This window comes from Macrotis lagotis, chromosome X (assembly GCF_037893015.1).
Source record: "Macrotis lagotis isolate mMagLag1 chromosome X, bilby.v1.9.chrom.fasta, whole genome shotgun sequence".
NCBI classification, from domain to species: Eukaryota; Metazoa; Chordata; class Mammalia; order Peramelemorphia; family Peramelidae; genus Macrotis; species Macrotis lagotis.
The window spans coordinates 126,183,232-126,204,252 of record NC_133666.1 but is presented as its reverse complement, the minus strand read 5'-3'; the positions used below and the strand labels follow the sequence as shown (position 1 = coordinate 126,204,252).

The window sequence follows — 21,021 nt, the reverse complement described above, 5'->3', positions numbered from 1 at the left end:
TTCACTTGTCCTCTTTCTGCAGATAACTCAGTGTGTGTGTCTGTGTGTGTGTGTGTGTGTGTGTGTGTGTGTGTGTGTGTGTGTGGTTTACATATATAGGGGAATTATTTGCAGACAGATGATATATTTGTGTATGTGTGTACATGTATACGTATACACATACATATGATCCTAATCTTTCTTCTGAGCTCCTCATCACCAAAAGGTCTGTTAGAACTGGATGTCCCTTTTGAATCAATTACTCAATTTATCTAGAACAACTCAGGGTCTTTCTTCTCCAACTTCTCCTCTTCCCTGACTTCTGTTTCCTTCAATAGCACCACTAAGCTTTCATTAATTCAGTGATTATATTTCCTTTACTCTAACTCACCTATCATATCTAGTCAGTTTTTTTAAGTCTTTTCTGTTTTGACTTCAGAACACATCTGGCATAATAAAATCCCTTCTTTCCACTCACTCAGCCACTATCATAGTTTAGGGCTTTCCTATCCTATTGAAATAACTTTTTATTTCATTGGTCTCCTTATCTCAGATCTCTCTCTTTTCCAACCTATCCTCCACATAGCTGTCAGAATACTATACTTAAGGTACAAGTATGGTGATGTCACTCTGCTACTCACGAAGTTCTACAGGTTCCTTTTTACTGCTAGTATAAAACAGATTTCACTGGCATTTTAAGGCCTTTCACAATCTGGTTTCAGCTTATCTTTCCTGGGTTTTTATACATCATTTCCTTCACATATTCAGTGTTCCAGCCAAACTGGATAACTTATGAACAACATTCTATCTTCCATCTCTGTGTTTTTGTGCCAGCTGTCTTCCTTCTTTCTTCCTTCTCACCTCTTAGAAATCATCCCTAGCTTTGTTTAAAACTCAGCTTATTGCTTTCTCCTTTTAAGAGGTCTTTCTCAGTCTTCCCAGCTTTTTATTGTCTATCTCCCCCTTCCCAAAATTACCCTGTATTTAATTTATATTTACTTAATGTATATGTTTCTTCTAATAGAATGTTAAATCCATGGTTGTTTTAATTTTTTCTGTTATCCTTAGGTCTGACCCCCAATAGTTGTTTAACAAATACTGTTAATTTTGTATTTGCATTACTTTATGAAAGAATTATGCATGTTATTAAAATGAAGCATTTTTTATAGAATCTTTGACAAATTGTATGTGACTGGAAAAACTTTTGTCTTTAATTTAATTCCATAGGTATAGCTAAACACTTCCGTTTTGGAAACCAGGAAGATGCCCATGAATTTCTTCGATATACTGTTGATGCAATGCAGAAAGCATGCCTGAATGGCAGCAATAAGTAAGTGTAAACAATGTAACAATATTTTCTTCTACTTGTACCTCTGTATTAATTACTTTTTTGTGAGTTTTTGTTGAAAAGCAAACAGTTTGCTTTACCCTTCAGCAACATATATATTTTTAAAAACATCTGTGCTGATTGCTGAGATTACTTTCAGACTTCAAAATGATTAAGGAAAAGAATAGTTCCCCAATTATCAGTCCCCAAATTGACATGTTTTACTTAATATTGTTCTCTGTAGCCAGAAATCGGAGTTAATGTCTTTTTCTAGTTCTTTTATTGATCATCTCTCTATCACTTCATATTTAAAATTTTGCAAGTTGGATTGGTTCTCCTTTTTTTAGTCATTTTTGCTGTTTTTTCCAGTCTTCTAAGACTAGAAAGAAACCTCAGTGTTATCTTGCTTTTCCTTTGTCCATTATATCCATTCTGACATGCCTGTCTTGACCAGTTCTTGTCATTTTTTTCCTTTGAAATATTTGTGATTCACCTTTTTCTTTCCACATTCACTACCAATATCCAAGTTTGGGTTCTTATATCACTTTTCACCTGTATTAATTTAATGGCTTTCTAACTGGTGTGTCTCCTTTCTAATCCATAATGTATAATTCCATCAGGCCAATCTTATTCATCATGTCACTCCTTGCTTAGGAACCTACTGTGTCTTTCTACTGCATATAAAGGCCAAAGTCTTTTGTCTGGCATTCAAGTCTTTCCATAAGCTCCACCCTTCCTCTTTGGTCTCATTTTCTATTATTTCCCAAAGCCTTACTATTCTTGGTGCCTTGTGCATTCAGACTTCTAGGTCTTTGCTTATTCCTCTGCCTGAAATGCCCTCTATCTAAATTCTCAACTGTATCCAAATTCTACTGATCCTTTAAGATCCAAGTAGGATACTACTATTTTCTTAAATCTGCTTCAGCTTACCCTGATTTCTCCTGAGTATTTTTCCCACTTAATAGTATCACAGTAATCACATTTGCATGTTTTTTTTTGTCTCCCCAGCTAAATTGTAAACACCTTAATTTCACATAGGACATCTATCTTCTTATGCATCTGAGCTTTAGATGAGAGTTTTTATAAATGAATATTAGGACTCTGTATTTTTCATAGAATTGTAGTACATTACTGATTTCCAAGTAGTCTGTTCTATTCAAAGCAAGATGATAACACTTCCTATTTATACTAAACAATACAAACTTCAATAACCCAAACACAGGAAAGATAGTGAGTTGTTGAATCATTTTTCAGTTATTTCTGACTTTTCATGACCCCATTTGGGGCTTTCTTGGTAAATATATTGAAATGCTTTGCCATTTCCTACTCCAAGTCTCATTTTACAGAAGAACTGAGACAAACAGGATTAAGTGATTTGCTTAGGGTCACACAGCTGAGACCAGATTTGAATTTATGAAGATGAGTCTTCCTGACTGCAGACTTGGCACTCTATCCATTGAACCACCTGAAGATCCTTATATAAAAGAGAAATTTTAGTAGTCTTGCTAATTGACTCTCGTAGAGGAGACTTGAGATGAGTGAAGGTTGGTGAGTTAGGATTGAGAATCAGATACAGAACAGCTGTGTGGTAGAAGGCACAGTGTCCTGAGCAGTTAAAAGACCTTATTTCTGTGATTAGTCAACCTGAATCTCAATTTCTTCTATCTGTATAGTGAGGAAACCCAATTACTCTATTTCACATGGTGGTTGTACAGCTCAGACAAGATATTTGCAAAGGTATTAGACATTTCCTTTAATTTTATTAGTATAGTACAGCTGTGTAAAGTATTCATTGTTCAGAGCATCTGTATTTGTGACTGATATACATGTACTCTATGGTTTCTGAATTTCTAAAGAGTTTAAACTTGTTCTTTGATTTAATCAGGGGTGTTCAGCCTTTTCATTCTTCTGGGCAGCATTGTCCAACAAAAACCTCTCAAGGGACACATACAGAATTTAATATCCATGTATGACTACAATGTATCTCACATCACCCAGAATCAATGAGGAATGCTACATGGGCCTGTTTGAATGGGCCTGGAGGGCCCCCAAGTTGGACACCTGATTTAGATAGGTGGTCCTAGGCATGTGCTTTTAAGAATAGATATAGAGAGGATTCTGGGAAGATGACAGAGTAGATAAGAAAATTCCAAACTCTCCAGATTTTCTTCACAAACAATTCAAAAAAGCACCTCAGGGTGAACATAGAGTGGCAAAAATAAAGAAAGAGTTGGGGCAGAACAATGGTACTCCTTGGACAGCTGTGGAGAAGATCTAAGAAATATCCTGGGCTGAGACTCAGTCCTGGGCAGGACTTATACCTGGTATGTGCAGAAGCAGTGGCATGAAGACACTGCTGGCTGTGGGCAGTTATAGGAGGCCTGAGTTCTCAGTCTTGATTTCATGGCAGAGGGGAAACAAAAGGTGACAACCAATGGAAGATTCTCAGGGAATAAAATCATTTCCAGCATGGTGTGTAGAGAGGACCCCGCTATGGCTTAGAGGGAAAAAGGAGTGCAGAGATTGAGCCCAGCACAAAGCTCCTGAGGTCAGGGAGACTATCCTGCATGCTGCAATACTTGGGGTGAATAAAACAGTAAGCTGCTAAAAATAAAAAAATAAACTTAAAAATGAGCTGGCAAAAGAGAAAGACAGGTACAATGGGAATAGAGACCAGGATTCATCTTCAGAGGAAGATATTGAAGCCAAAAAAGCCTCTCCTATCACCCCAAAGATTAATGTCAAATGATGACTACCTGGTCAAAAATTATTCATAGAATGCAAAAAAGACTTTAAAAACCAAGAAGAAGAGATTGAGGGAAAACAAAAGGGGGAAAAAAGAACAATACAAGAAAAACAAGGTTATGAAAAGAAAATTAACTGGAAAAGGAGATCCAGAATCTTAAGAAAGAAAATGACTCCTTAAAAATTAGAATTGGGCAAGGGGAAGTCAGTGAAGTTATTAGGGACCAAGAAATAATAAAACAGAATATAAAGAATGAAAAAATAGAACAAACTGTGAAAAGCCTCATAAGAAAAACAACTGATCTGGGAAACAGATCAAGAAGAGAAAACATAAGAATAATTGAAATACCTGAAAGTTATGATAAAAAAAGAATCTTCATATAATAACAAGAAATAATTAAGGAAAGTTGTCCTAAAGTATTAGAACAAGAGGTGAAAATAAAAATAAAAATTCACTGATCACTACCTGAAGGGGATCCTAAGAGGAAAACTGACAAGAATATCATAGCAAAATTCCAAAACCCCCAGGTTATAAGGAGAAAATGTTAACAACAATTAGGAAAAACAATTCAAATATATCGAGTCACAATTAGAATTACACAAGACCTAGCAGAGGCTACTTTAAAAGATCACAGGTCTTGGAACATTATTGAAGAGCAAAAGAACTGGAGTTGCAGCTGATAACATATCCAGCAAAGTTAAGTATAATTCTGAATGGGGGGAAAAAATGGACATTCAATGAATTGCTAGACTGTCAGAATTTGTTGAAAAAAGTCCTAAATTTAATAGAAAATTTGACATAGAAGAGAAATATAAGGTAAACTTCAAAGTCTTAATTACAAGGGATATAATAATTACAAATTGTTTACTGTTTATATGTGGAAATGAAAACCATATGTCCAAGATTGTTATTAGTAATTGGGTAGTTTGAAGGAAAGATTGAGGTATAGAGATAAGTAGGATTGGATTCTAAAAAGTAAAATGATGTAGCAAAAGATTTAAAAAAAGGAGTCATCTTGTATAAATGAGTATGAGAGGAAGAATTGATACAGAGGAATTCAATGGGGAAGGAGACCTGGCAGTTCTGAAAACCTACTCTTTCACTGGGAATATAACAATGTGTTGGGGGGGGGGGGGAGTATGTGACTGTGTATGTGTGTATAAAAGCCTTTTAAATTCAGAAAGAAATAGGAGGGAATAGGGTGGGCACTGAGTTAAAGGGTGAGGGAATAGAATAATGGAGTAAAAAGGGTGTGTAAGATCAGTGGGGAAGAGGAAATAAAAGGATGTGTATAAGGAAGGGATTTTTGGAAGAGCAGTAGAAGGAATAGAAGGACAAGATAGTGAGTAGAAGTAGAGAGGAGTGAAGAAGGGGTTGTTGCCTTTTAAGAAATGTTTTAAAAATGAGAGTTACACACAAACCACGTATATAGATATTCATGATTATATATGTGTGTACATGTATATGAGTATGTATATTGTATAAGTTATGTGTGTATCTATCTGTATGTATGTATATGTCAGTATATATCCACACTTCAATTGTAACTTTCCTGGGGTGCGAGGGAATAAAGAAAACCACAAAGCAGAGAACAGAAGAAAACCTACCAGGAAGCAAAGATATGGACTGTTTTGAACACAATGTGTAGTATTTATTTTATAAACTTTTTTGAAATAGAAAATTGTTGCTTTAAAGTATGAATCCCCCTCATACTTTACTGTGCACAGGAAAATTTTTTTCTTATTTTGTATTTATTTATTTAAAAAAAACTGAGACAAGAAAGAAAAATTTTTTAGCTAATCTGAATATTCTTTCTTACTTTGTAAAATTTCATCTTCATTTTGAGCAGTGTATTTCTAGAACTTTTAAATTAATCAGGGACTTTTTGTACCTATCCTAAAATCTTTGGGTGATAATAAATTGATTCAATAGAAGTTAAGTTAAGTTAAAGAGAACTAAGATAATGGAGGGATTGATTGACTCAAACTCCCTCCATTACATATTTTCCAAAATTTGCTTGGAGTAGCACCCTATTTAAGTGTCTGTTGTTACCACAAAAAAAGCAATGCTTTTTTAAAAAAAGATAAATATTTTTTAAGACTTAGAAAAACTCTTCTTATCCAAAGTGATCTAGCTATTTAAAACATTCAATGTACCTAATTTATTTTCAGATTGGACCGGCACTCCCAGGCTACCACACTTGTTTGTCAAATATTTGGAGGCTACCTGAGATCTCGAGGTATATTCTATTTTTATTTCATGAATTTAAAATTCAGTGTTTTATTATGATATTGCATTTGTATTCAGCATCTTATTAGTTGGTCTTGCCATAATGATTGTTTTGCTAAACCTTTTCATTTTGATTTTAGTGAAGTGTATGAACTGCAAAGGAGTTTCTGATACCTTCGATCCATACCTCGATATTCCACTGGAAATAAAGGTAAATTATGTTACAGTAGCCAAGGATATAGAAACATAGTAATGACCACTGTAAATCTCCATGCAATATATAGTTCATTAAAAATCTAAGTTAGACTTGTACATAGCTGGTTTACATGTTGCATTTAAGTTAAGAATCTTATATGCTCAGACTTAATGTAGAAGGAGATAAAGTTGGGCAGAAAGCACCAGTCTTGGAATCAGGAGGACTTGAGTTCAAATCTGGCCTCAGACACTTATTACCTAGCTGTGTGACCTTGGGCAAGTCACTTAATGCCATTGCCTTGCAAAAACAAAAAGAAAACTTATACATACATTTGCTATTTCTTTTGCATTACTACTTCCACTGAAAGCACAGTAAGATAGAACCTAAGGAGAAATAAAAATCACATTTTATTGATATATATTTACTAAAACCTTTCTTCTGCCTTCCAGTTGTGTTCAATAGTGTATCATTAGAAATCTACTATATTAGATGAAATCTCCAGAAGCCACTAAATGGCAGGAAATCTTGCCAATGCTAGGTTGCAACCTTTTGCCACATGATTTTGGGTGTGTCCTTTATTGATTCTGTTTGTGAGAGAGCCCCCTCTTTTTATGCTTGACTACTTAGATAAGTACTACTTACTCTTCAGATCCCCATAGGTTATTGCATATTTTTGCCTAATGTTCTCTGGTGTTCAAAATTATATGACTACTTCTAGGAATAGTGCTGCACTTACTCAGAATAAGAGCTGTAATCTAACCCTCGGGCTCCATAAAAACAAGTAAAACTACTGAAATGAAAGATTGAGTATTTTGGGGGAAGCTCCATGATTTTTCAAATGATTTAGTGCAAATCTCTTCATAAGATTCCCAGCTGTGTTTGTCATGTAAAAGGCAAAGACCTGATTCCACTCTTATTTCTCTATCCATTTTATACCATGCTCCAGATTAGTCATCTTTAAAGCATTGCTCTGATAATGTTAATCTCACTCCAGTCAATGAGTGACTTTCCATTGCCTATCAAGTAAGATTATCATGCAGTTCTGGTGATGTTCCTCTCTCTCCAAAATGATAATTGCATTGTTTGCCAAGTAAAGTTTTTACTAGGTTCAGCATTCAGGATCTTCCACATTTTGGCTTCCGTTTAAATTATTCTATATTTTCTAGAAGAATACTCTTAAATACAGTCAAATTGGACTTTTCATTTTTGAAATTTTTGAAATTTCTCTCCAATCATAAGGTTCCTTATTGAAATCATGCCAGTTCTAGAAAGGCACAGTTCTAACTTATCAGATCCTTTCCTGTTTTCCTCTCCTGACAGTCTTGCCATCTATATAACTATATAATTTCTCCCTGCTCTAAACTGCCATAGTTCTTTTTACTTTTCTTATGGTATTTATGTTTTTTTTTTAAACTTGTAACTAGATTATAAACTCTTTGAGGGTAGAAAATGTTTTTTTAGTCCTTTATACCCTCTTCATCTCCTAGCATAATGCTTACCATATTAATAAGACAGTCAATAATTATTTCTGAAATTGAGCTACAAGATGTAATCTTAAATTTAGTCTGTGACCTCAGTTGATATTATTTACTTAGAAACAAGGGGTTTTTTTTTTTGCATAGATCCTATTTTATTTTAAAATATAGACTTTTTTTTTTTTGCCTTTTTGCAAGGCAATGGGAGTGAGTGACTTGACAAAGGTCACTCAGCTAGATAATTATTAAGTGCTGAGGCTGTATTTGAACTCAAGTCCTCCTGATTCCAGGACCGGTGCTCTATCCACTATGTCACTTAGCTGCCCCAGTAGACTTCTACCTTTCTTGATTTTACAAACAGTATTCAGTGAGTTCTATTAAAACCAGAATTATTCTTCCTCCTTGGTGTGTTTGCATTAGCTTCATTTGGAAAAGACTCAGTTCAATTCAGCAGGAATTTATTAAATGCCTACTATGTTCAAGGTGCTAGATATATTAAAAATTAAAAAGTTTCTACCATCAAAGCAATTGTATTCTAAAATATGCTTGTTAGTGAACTAAAGCTGAGCAAGATGAGCAGAACCAGAAAAACACTGTACATCCTAACAGCAACATGGGGGTGATGATCAACCTTGATGGACTTGTTCATTCCATCAGTGCAACAATCAGGAACAATTTTGGGCTATCTGCTATGAAGAATACCATCTGTATTCAGAGAAAGAATTGTGGAGTTTGAACAAAGAACAAAGGCTATTTTTAATTTAGGAAAAAAGTTATCTTATTATGTAATTTGCTATCCTTTATACTTTATTTTTCTTTCTTAAGTATATGATTTCTCTCTCATCTCACATTCTACTTAAATCAATGTATACCATGGAAACAATGTAAAGACTAACAATGCCTTCTGTGGGGGAGTGGGGGGAGGGAAGCAAGATTAGGGGAAAAATTATAAAACTCAAAATTAAGTAAAATCTTTCTTAAAAAAAATAAAATAAAATGGGGCGGCTAGGTGGCACAGTGGATAGAGCACCGGCTCTGGAGTCAGGAGTACCTGAGTTCAAATCCGGCCTCTGACACTTAATAATTACCTAGCTGTGTGGCCTTGGGCAAGCCACTTAACCCCCTTGCCTTGCAAAAACTAAAAAAAATAATAATTACCTAGCTGTGTGGCCTTGGGCAAGCTACTTAACCCCATTTGCCTTACAAAAACCTAAGATATAAAATAAAATATGCTTGTTAGCATCCTAAACTCCAAATTCAGTTGTTACACTTGTAGGGGGGGAAATGACTTTATGCTGTCTCAGTTTTTAAAAAGTGAATAAAATAATGAATGGCATATGGAAATGAAAATTTTACTATCTGTACTATTCTTATTTAGCATAAAAGATGCTTTTGCAGATGGCAAGTGTTTTACATAAGTTTTCTAGCTTTTCAGTCTTTCTATTACAGTCCTCCAAGGATTTGTGATTTCCTTATTGTGGATAATCCTTTTATTGGCACAGATCAAAACTCCTTTACATTTTAGTTAATATTCTCAATAATAACTTGATATTCTCTAAGAGTACCCTGTGGCCAACCTGATGATAAGCCTCTTATCAAGGCTAATTGTCAGTGAACTGATGGATGGTTTATTATTGAACTATACTTGCATAGGACTATACTTGGATAGGACCTGCCAAAGCTGCACTGGCCTAGTCTTTGAGAACCTGAGGTCAATTCTATGCCAGGTTGAGCTGTCAAGAGTAGGACTTAAGGTGATAGTTGAGTGTTTATAGAACTACTATAATTGTTTTTGTTGTGATATGTGAAATAAAATACTGTGCTGTCTTTCTGACTTCTAGGCTGCCCAGAGTGTCAACAAAGCCTTGGAACAATTTGTGAAACCTGAGCAATTGGATGGAGAAAATTCTTATAAATGTAGCAAGTAAGATAAATATTGTTGTAGATTTTGGTTTCCTAAAGCAGCTATTTTTTTTTAATAAAGGAGGGTGGGGGTGGGGGTGAGGGATCCAAGAAGATAGCAACAATTCTTGACCCACATTCCCAGTTTTCTTTTTTTTTTCCAGTAAATTTTATTGAAGCCTTTTGTTTATGCATCATTGTCATTTCTGGATAGTCACCTTGATGAAAATATAACCAGGAGCAAAACGATTTTCCCAAACAACTTTCTTTAGTGGACCACATCTTCCCACACAACTGACAGAAATGTGTAGAGAATATGAGATCTCATTGTTTGTAAACCATGTATTAGAAAAAAGATTTGTCAAGTTCTTCTAGAGCAGGATGTTTCTAGTTCTTGTTAAAGTCATAATCAATTCAGTCAGGGTTAACTTTAAACAATTTACTGAATATTCACATCAATCAAGGCTTAAAATAGTGAGATATGTGCTAATGAAAGATGCTTACCAGTGTAAAAGTTGAAATAGAAAAAGTTCTTATCATTGGCCAGGTTCTCTAGATTTGCCTGTTCACTGATGACATTGTGCTGATTGAATTGAGTGGAATTGAGCTTGAAATACTTTAGGTAAAGTTGGTGAGGGTGGTCATAGTTACTCAAAAGAGATCAGTCCACATTGGAAAAGCCAAGTGAATCAATAATGCCTATTGCATGGTTTACAAAATACAATTGGATTGCCAGCTAATTGAGAATCGCCTACATGTGTAGGTAGTTATACAAGAATTTCAATGATTTCCATTGCTTTTCACCACTGCAAAAAAACCCATTTTAAATACCTGTACTCTCTCTCTAGTCCTTTCTTGCTATTGTCTTTTTAGAGCTAGGATATAATATGCTCTTTGTCAGTAGGTGCCACTTTGTGACATGTAATGTGTTGTAGCCTAAAAATTCTGTTTCAGACTTCATTATTTAAACTAAATTAGAATCTATCTTTTGTTTTCTCTTCCATCTTTCATTGAAAAAGAGATCTTATTCTCTTTTTAATTTTGGCACTGCTTTTCTTGGTTATTTTAAAGATTTTCCCAAGGCAATTTTAATAACACTTTTGCGCTCTCTCTCTCTCTCTCTCTCTCTCTTTTTTTAAACTTAAGGCAATGGGGTTAATTGACTTGCCCAAGGTCACACAGCAAGGTGACTATTTAGTGTCTGAGACTGAATTTGAACTCAGGTCCTCCAGACTCCAGAATTGGTGCTCTATTCACTGTGCCACCTAGTTGCCCCCTAAATAACATTTTTAAGAACAGCAGATACTTTAAAACTGCCCATTTATAAATCAGTGTTTTGACTTGACTTGGATTAATTGACCAAGATCTCTTGTATATCTTTTTTCTTGTTTTGTTCATTGTTCCCTTGTGCCTGGGTCTGAGGAAGCTGTCCTTATAATTAGCCCCCAAATACATTTCTTTTTTTTTATAGTTGTTAGCCAATGATATTACAACAGCATGCCATTTTATGTGTGTCTCAGTCCTGTAGCAATTAATTTTTTACTAGAGTTAAGCTCTATTCAAGATTTTAGAAAATCATTTCTTTAATGGAGGTTGTGGTTACAATGAAAATGATGAAATAGTCCCATAATTCAAACACTTGTTTTCATTTATGATACTTTTATGGAAATAACAGATTGAGTACTACTGAAGATAGTTATAACTCAAATTTATATAGTGTTTTAATTTACTGAAAATAGTTCTATATGGTTAATAGTGCAAGTATTATACCCATTTTACATCTGAAAACTGAGATTCAGAGGTTGTATGGCTTATGATCAGATAGCTAAATAACAATTGGAGCTAGGCTTTGAACCTATGCAGCCTACTTGATTTCACATCTATTGTTATCCCAACTGCAGTACAGTGAATATTATTTACATTTCAAAAGACCATTTCATATTGAGCCTTCATTTCTTCTGTAATTTAGCTTACTTGATTTGATGACTTAGTAAAGGGGTTTTTAAAAATTTAAACTTTCTGTTTTGTTGCAAATTTAAAAAAATTTCATACTCTCTGTTGCTTGTTTTAGGAAAGATGTTTTAAAAAATTAATGTAATGGGGTGGCTAGGTGATGCAATGGATAGAGCACCAGTCCTGGAGTCAGGAGTACCTGAGTTCAAATCTGGCTTCAGACACTTAATAATTACCTAGCTGTGTGGCCTTGGGCAAGCCACTTAACACCCCCCCCCCCCATTTGCCTTGCAAAAAAAAAAACAAACTAAAAAAATTAATGTAATTATCAATAACATAGACATTATTTGACCAAGAGCTGGAGTGTTTTGATTTTTTAAGTTTCCTTTAAAAAAAAAAAGCTAAACTGGACCCAGAATTGAACAGGAGGAGCAGTAGAGAGAATTGCCTCTGGGAAATTGAGCAGTGCTTTTTTTAAAGATCCCTATCAAGAATCTCCTTGAAATAAAAACCCTTCTTTTTAATAGTATTCTTCTGGTGATGCTCTGTCAAGTCAAAGAACATAAATCTTTGAAGAATTAAAGTTGTGTTAACCAAAGGGCATTGATGGGCACAAGTAAGTTGCAGCATATTATCCACAAAGAATTGGGCAAAAGAAATGATGTAAAGAATATCATCAGAGAAAGAGGTATGACTTGACAAGGAGATAGACTAGTCTTGTGGTGAGAGTGAAGGGTAATTGATAGAGAGCCCATGTGAAGACCAATGGGACAAGAAATGCCAGACCTAAAGGAGTGTCCCTTGCACACTGAGTAGGGTCCCTTTAGCAAATTTTGGGAGGACATGGACAAGAATTGTACAGTAAGAGAAAGAAATAGCTCACCATCTTCATCAGTGCAGACTCTGTTGACATTGGCAGAGGTCACAGATCTATGAAGTCAAGATGAAAAATCTATAGAGCTCTACTAAATGCTTATGTCAACCAAAATCATTTTGAAAAGTTTCAAGTTTAATTTCATTATGATTTTGTTTGTTTATGGTTCATTGTATTCTCTGAGTTTTGTTTCTTACTGCACTGAATTCTAAATTTCTTTTGGAAACTAATTTGGTATGTTTGAAGAGAATGTTAGCCATATCTTTTGAGCAAGTAAGAATATAGAGTACCAAAGAAAATATTCATCTCAAATGTAACCAACTGTTTTGCTTCTTTTAAGGTGTAAAAAGATGGTTCCAGCTTCAAAGAGGTTTACTATACATAGATCATCTAATGTTCTTACCTTATCTTTGAAACGTTTTGCAAATTTCAGTGGTGGAAAAATTGCCAAGGTATGTAGAATATATTTCCCATCTTTATGTTGAAATTTTTCAGATCTTAAGTGTTAGCACTGTATAAGTTGCTTTACTAACAGTAATATATAACTAAACAGTTTTGTCTCTTGATTTTTTTTTGTCCTTATAGTGTAGGGGATTCATTGCAGCCCCCTGGGAGAAAGAATAAAAAGTATTAAAGAAATAGTAATAACAATAGTAGCTAATAATATATTGCTTTAATGTTTGCAGTGTGTTTTATAAATTTATTTCATTTGATCCTTACTACATCCCTGGGAGGTAGGTGTTACCCCCATTTTTTAGATAAAGAAACTGGGTCAGAGAGAGGTTAAATAAACGGCTTGCGCAGAATCACATGGCAAGATAAGTGTCTGAAGCAGGATTGTAATTCAGATCTCTCTGAGTTCATGTTTTATCCACAATGCCAGCTAGCTAGTTTTCCTTTTAGCATCATTTTAATTTGCTTATTCAGAGAATAGTGCCATAGTTGGTTAATCTGATTATTCATTTATTACTTATGGTAGAACTCATAAATATCATCCTATGTTTCAGCCTATAGTTAGCTCTCCATTATACAATGGTAATGAGAAGACAGGGAGAGCTTGGATAAGTGAAATTCACAGAAAACACCCATACTTAAGCCTATTTCCCTTCCAAAGTCTTTTTTGCTTGAGTTTCTTAATAGTAGTAACATTGACTGATTTAAGTTTCACTTTTTTTCCCTTCTCCTTCCCACCCCTCTGGTGGACGTGCTAAGGAGCAATAAAGTGATCAAAAGGTAGGCAGCAGGAGGGAGAAGGAAAATGATTAGTTTATATGAATAAGTGAAAATATATTGCCATTGTTATCAAATTTCTGACCTCCCACTTCTTAGGAAACTGAAACAATTTTTCATCATGACTATAACCTTGCTCTTCAGGGAATACATTTAATCTCTATGAAATCTATTTGGAAAAAGGGGGGATAAATGCAGTAGGATTATATCTTAATTTGGATTTGCATAAATTCAGAGGTCTACTAACAATAGTCAATAAGGGAAGTGTTATTCTTCACCTCTCACTTTTGAACTGTGGAAGGGTTTCACAGTACTTTTAATTGAGAGAGTTATAAGAGCTATATTTTATAAATTGTTCTAAAACTATTAAATAAAATGTATGTCCCGAAATGATTTTTTTTCTTTCTTCCCACTTTAATTTAGGATGTGAAATATCCTGAGTATCTTGATATTCGACCATATATGTCTCAACCTAACGGAGAACCAATTATTTATGTCCTATATGCAGTGTTAGTGCATACTGGTTTTAGCTGTCATGCTGGTCATTACTACTGTTACATAAAGGTAAGTTCTTAAAACATTCAAAGTAATCATTTAAAAAAAATTAAAGTACTCCCAGGGGACTTTATAATCTTTTCTTCCTTTCTGACACTACTGCTTTTAAAGCAAATACCTCTTGTTGTATTCCTATCCAATTATAGCCATTGTGAGGATTTCATTCAATTTTTTTTTTTTTTTTTTTTTTTTTTTTGCAGGCTAGTAATGGACAATGGTACCAGATGAATGACTCCATTGTTTCTACCAGTGACATCAGATCGGTACTTAACCAGCAGGCTTATGTCCTCTTTTATATCAGGTACTATGATTATAAACAAAATATCTACTTATGAACTCACAAAAATAAATGTTTTTAAATACTGACTTTTTTGCTGCAGATACAAGGACCAAGACTGAAGAAAAGTTATCAAAATTTTTTGACTTTTAGTAGGCTACTGGAAGAATCAACTGCTGAATAAATAGTTTAGAAGATTGCCATGTTCCACCTTTGAGCCAGGTTTCTTATATACAAATTGAATAGTGGTGTGCGGTTTTTTTTCCTAAGAAACAGCTCTTTCTATTGTTTTTAACAGCATAATATAAACACTCTCCCTGTTTCATTTTTAGGTCCCATGATGTGAAAAATGGAGGTGAACACACTCATTCTGTTCATACTCCAGGACAGTCTTCTCCTCGACCAGTGATCAATCAGCGGGTAGTCAATAGTAAACAGACTGTATCAGGCTTTATTGGACCACAACTTCCTCCTCATATGATAAAGGTAACATTTCATAGGTAGAGTACAACCTCCTCCTTACTGTTAATTTATTTGTTTATAGACTGAACTAGAAGGCTAATGCAATTCCTTTGAACTCATGCATATACATATATGCATGCATGCATAATTCACACACATGTTTGTGTGTGTGTGTGTGTGTGTGTGTGTGTGTGTGTATGTGTGTATCTATACATAAAAATCTCCCAAAAATGTTTGATTTTTTTTTCAGTCCTCCATAACTGGCTTCCCTGATCAAAAATCCATTTATCCAAAGGAAGCAAATGTATTTCTGTGATTGTGTTTGTGCATAAGGGGGTGTAAAGGGGGAGGGGCAAGGAAGAGAGAGAAGGGTGCTAGATGGGAGAAGAATGAAGAAAGGGAAATAAGATGGGGGGGGTGGAAAGATGGAAGAGAAGATATATTATCCATTATCTTAAGTTTCTGCTTAATTTTTTAAAAGTATGTATGATCAAAAAAATATGTAAATGGATGCAATTTTGAATCTGGTATGTGTGTCTTTCTCTGTGTATAATAACTCAATTGTCTTTAATATTTTACTTGCAGAATTCTAATCACTTAAATGGGACCGGACCATTGAAAGAAACTCCAAGCTGCTCAATGGCAAGTGCTAGTAATTCTAATTTAAGCAGAGCAAGTCCTGCTCCTCCTTCAACTTCTATTCAAAACTGGACAGTTAACAGACCCTCAATTATTCCTGAACCTCCCAAGAAGCAAAAAATCACTATCAGTATTCATAACAAGTTGCCTGTTCGACAAGGTCAGTCTCAACCTAATCTTCACAACAGTTCTTTAGAAAACCTTAGCAAGTCCATTCCCTCATCTACCATTACTAATTCTTCTGCATTACAATCTACCTCAAATGCATCGACAATGTCAATTACTACTAAAGTATCAAAACAGATCACGACAAGTGAATCTTGTTCCAAGCCAGTAATGAATGGCAAGTCCAAGCTCACCTCCAGTGTGCTGGTCCCTTATGGTGCAGAGTCTTCAGAAGAATCTGATGAGGAGTCAAAGGGACTGGGTAAGGAGAATGGCCATGCAAAACCTCTTAATGGACTTCTGACTGGAAATGGAGTTGGTATACTCCCAAACACTTGTTCTTCCTGTCAAGATACTGAAGATGAGGTTTCTCATCATGAACTGCCAGAAACTGTGACAGTAAATGGTGCTAATAGTATAGAAAATAGTGAACCTAAAGAAAATGGACTGTCATTTGATGACACTTGCCAAGTCAAGCCTGCTAAACATTCAGAAAATCCCTTTTCTAAGACAAATGGATTACATGGAAAGGTGAGCATGCCTCATCAGTTTGTACATTTTAAAGAGGTAACTTTAAACATAACAGTAATGGTAATATAGCCATCAACAGTGTTGAAAAGAATTGTCCCATTGATATATATATAAAGAATCATTTTGTTTTTTCTTTTAGTTGATGCCTACTCCTTTGCCTCCACTCCCAGAAGACAGAATTGTAGAGTCTTTCAGATTCAGCAACAAATTAAAAGGCTTGACTGATGATATAAGGTAACACAAAAAATAAATAATCGGAATGAAAGTCCTTTATCAAGAATCTCATTGCATTCTAAAACTCTCTATTATTTAAACAAATGTTAGCAATCTTTTTTCACTTAATATTATTATACATCTGCATATGATTTCCTGAAATGACTTTTATAATTTAGAAAATTTTTCAAAAATGTAATTTTTGTGTGCAAAATTTTCTACTTTTTAATGTGTCAGTCTAACAGTCCCATTTAAATTAGACTCATTCAGGCTAGTGTGTTCATTCTTCTTCCAAATAGCCCCTTTTTCAGTTGTAATTGTGGTTGATAGCCTTGTTTTCGGATTATAACTTAATAGTACTTGATAGTAGTATGTTTATGCACTTTAGTGGTGTGTTTACTTGTTGTAATTTCCCTCAATTCTCTTAGGTAGTTTCCATCTTCAACCTTCCATTAATCTTTGAGATTTTACTGCCTTTGAAACTGCCAAAGTTACACAGCAGTCGATGGCAGAAATATTGGCACAATATCAGGTTGGCCACAGGGTGATGAATTTTTCAGCCACAGCAATTCTTGAAGATCATCTTAGTCATAGAGGAGGTACAATCTGTTGCTTGAGCAAGTACCACACTTGTTAAAGTTTAGCTCTTTGAAGTATTCAGTATAGATATCCTAATACTAATTTTCATTAATTTCTTATTATTTGGTGATTAAAAGGCAATAGTTTTTAGACTAGTCTTTCAAACTTAAGCAATTTTGATTTGGGGAGAAAAGGTGTAGGAAGCTGCTACAGCTTTGATTCATTGCTGTACTTTTTCTAGTAGTGCCAGAGAGTTACTGGGGAGAAGGCAGCACTGTACTCTCCTAGAAGAGATGGGTGGGAAGTAGTCGAACCATGAAAGATGTGAATCTTCCAAGCCTATTCAGGGCCAAGGAGTAAACTTCCCTTCAAGCCCTTTGTCTGCTCTGAAAATGCCTCTGCTTCTATTCATGATAAACTGCTTCAGAGCAGAAAGAAAAAGTAGGGGAGAGAGAATTATGTGAGGCAAAAATTTTTCTTGACTGATATAGTACTAATTGAAATACTGAAGAAGTTGAAATGATAATTTGAATAATAATGTAAATATTTATACCATATGTCTTGTAATTAATAATGAAGATATAAAATACATTTCTTCTTAGCAGTAAAGGGGGCTTCTTTTTAAGGTAAATTATCACTTCCAAAAGTGCCATGTGGTGATTTATTTTTCCAATTTTTACATTGTTTAAAATTATAGAATATTAGCTCAGGAAGTTGGAGCCTTTATACAGATGATCCATTCCCACTTCTTATTTTAGAGTTGAAGAAACTGAGGATCAAGAGGTTAAATTATTTACCTAGTGTGCCATGTTATAGCTAAGCCCAGAATCCATATCTCCTAGGGCCCAATCAAATGTGTTTTCCTCTAATATTTTTTAAACTGCTTCTTTATTTGAATGGTATTCTATTCCTTTTGTTCCATTGTTAAATTGAATTTCTAACTAATGATTATCACCCTTAGATTGCACTTTTAAAATATGATGATTTCTATTTATTTGATTCCCCAAAATTTTGCTTAATATATTGCAGGTGCTTATTACCAAGTACAGACTGACTATTTAGTCCAGGAGATAAATCAAATCTGAGGCCATCTTTTCACATTTAAAAATGAATTTAAACAAATTTTACCAAAGAAAAAGATAAACTGGGAGGACCAATGTCTAAACCATGGGTATCCAACTTTTTAGCTTTTCTGGGCTGTATTGCTCAACAAAAACTTGTCAAGGGCTGTTCTATTAAATAGAATTTAATATTTATTTATAACTACAGTGTAATCCATAATCCAATGAATATAAAAATAAAATGCAATAATGTCTGCATGAATGGGCTTTGATGGCTGCATGTGATGAGGGCTGCAGGTTGGATAGACCTGTTCTAGGGGCCAATGGTGCTAGCTGGTGCTCTGGGGCAACCTAAGAGGTTAGCTGTAGATTATAATTTTACAGGCAACAGAATTTCAGTAAAGGTTGAGATGTGCAAAAAAGAAAAAAGTTAGTTGAAGAACTATAGGCTTGAGCAAAGATAGACTTCTTGGACCTAAGGCTAGTAAATTCAATTCCTAGCAGAAGAGGAGACATTATAATCAATCAAGGTGTGTAACAGGTTCAGCATTTATCACTAGCACTCCCTCAGAAAGCCAGGAATAGTTGTTTATTCCTCCTTCCACTTCTTCTACAGCAGGGATAATACAGGAAAAGTACTGAGAATCAGGAGATGCAGATTTCTGGTCCCCACTTTAGTATCATCTAGCTATGTGACTCTTAGCAAGACCCTTAGTCTTTCTGGACTTATTTTCTCTCATTTCTATTATATTGAGAGAAATTTGAAAGGAGTCAGACAGATACACCAAATTGATTCTAGGGTTCCTTCCAGACCTTATGTTCTCTGATTTTTAATTTTACTTAGGATGACTATAGTAAACATACCAGAGTCTCAAAACTAAAATATCATTTTCAGCAGGAATTATAGCAGATATTAAATTCTGTTTCTAAGGGGGAGATAAAATCCAACATAAAAGGGGGCCATTAGCAGTGGACCAGCAAAGCTAGTAAGATCAAGATGCTTGCTTTACTTTTCTGTAAGGTTGGAAATCTTTTGGGCAAAATGATAGTATTTCATCAAGAAAGATAGAATATTAATATTTCTAGTGAAAAGCAGTTGAACTTAGAAGTCTGAATATCATATTCTTAATATGCTCTTCCAGTCAGCTTTTTGTGTCATTTCCCTCAATGAACATAGTTTATTCTTCCTGAAAGGATTTGTGAATGAAAGCAATTCCTTCATTTTAAAAAAAAAATTTTGAGAGAGGGGTTATAAGTATGATTGGGGAAGTGAGAGTAGTAGAGAAAAAAGTCCAAATGTATTTTCATTCTTGGATAGAATGGTGACAGAACTTGAAAACTTGAAAACTGCATTGTATAAAAAATGGCCAATTGCAAAAACCTTAAAAAAGGGGGGGGGGGGGCTAGGTGGCATAGTGGATAAAGCACCAACCCTGGAGTCAGGAGTACCTGGGTTCGAATCTGGTCTCAGACACTTAATAATTACCTAGCTGTGTGGCCCTTGGGCAAGCCACTTAACCTCATTTGCCTTGCAAAAATTAAAAAAAAAATGGCCAAAAGAGTTGTGGGTATTTAGCTTATGGAAGAGAAGACTTAGAGGAGCCATGATGTCTGTCTTCAGAAATTTAATAGACTGACATGGAGAAAATAGATTTATTTTGTGTAATTTTTCTTTTCCCCCAGGATCACTATAAGAAAACAGATTTTAGTTCATTCCAACAAAGCTTAAACTTATTAACAATTAATGTTGGAAAACATAATGAGTAGTCTCTGAAACTGGAACTGTTCCAAGAAAAGCTCAGTGATCACTTGTTGGGGATGTTGTATGAGGAACTCATTCAAAAGGAATAGTGTATGAAATGATTTCTAAGGTCTCTTCTACTTCTTTGCTTCTATAAAATTGTGGTTCTAATTCCAGTCTGTCTTGTTTGTGAACTGAGTTCTGTAATTGTTTTTATATCCCTTCAGTAATTTTCTTATCAGCTAAGATACTTATAAAGCTACTTCTTTCACTTGAATAATTTTTTAATTCTGCAAGCTAGTTTTAACACCATGATTATGGAATGTTACTCACTTTTTTTCTCAAAACTAGGAAAGTTACCAGGAGTTATCATGAATTTTAGAATAGTCTTATATTCCTTGAATGTGCAAATACTTGTTTTGTGACTTGTAATGATGACTTTCCTTTCACTCAATTCTAGACCTCCCTCCCCAGAGCAAATTAGAATATAACATGGTTCGGAAATAAGTAAAGGCAGGGGCTCATCTGAGCTCTCCAAAAATTTCCAGCCCAAGAAAACTTGGGAGGTCAGCAGAAAAGACCACCAAAATAGTGATTGGGCCTAGACTCCAGTATAGCACAGGTTGTGCTCCAATGAGCCAGCAGTGGACCTTGGGAGTGACTGCATCAGTGATGGCAGTAACTTCAGGAGTTCCCAACCTATAAGATGGTAAAGAGGTTGAACAACTGGTCAAAAGATTAGAGGGAAACTCTTTTCTGGTGTTGGCATTGGGTGCAGCACCCTATTGCATTGCTTATTCATAGTTCTTGGTTGTAGTCCTAGGGCAAGAAGGCGTTCTAGCACTTGCAGATCCAGAGGAGCAGAGACCTTGGTCATAGTTCTAGGT

At 34.9% G+C, this 21,021-nt stretch overlaps 1 protein-coding gene across 6 annotated transcripts in view; it reads left to right on the top strand.

The window, feature by feature from the left end:
* The window catches only part of USP42 (ubiquitin specific peptidase 42), a 160,881-nt gene that overhangs the window by 115,666 nt on the left and 24,194 nt on the right, over nt 1-21,021 (top strand). For all 6 annotated transcript variants that reach the window (XM_074208162.1, XM_074208163.1, XM_074208165.1 and 3 more), the window contains 10 exons: nt 1,207-1,309; nt 6,224-6,291; nt 6,422-6,492; nt 9,794-9,876; nt 13,022-13,133; nt 14,335-14,475; nt 14,667-14,767; nt 15,076-15,229; nt 15,791-16,540; nt 16,680-16,774. In XM_074208162.1, coding sequence (XP_074064263.1) covers nt 1,207-1,309; nt 6,224-6,291; nt 6,422-6,492; nt 9,794-9,876; nt 13,022-13,133; nt 14,335-14,475; nt 14,667-14,767; nt 15,076-15,229; nt 15,791-16,540; nt 16,680-16,774 — 1,678 coding nt within the window. The remainder of the gene's footprint in view (nt 1-1,206; nt 1,310-6,223; nt 6,292-6,421; nt 6,493-9,793; nt 9,877-13,021; nt 13,134-14,334; nt 14,476-14,666; nt 14,768-15,075; nt 15,230-15,790; nt 16,541-16,679; nt 16,775-21,021) is intronic.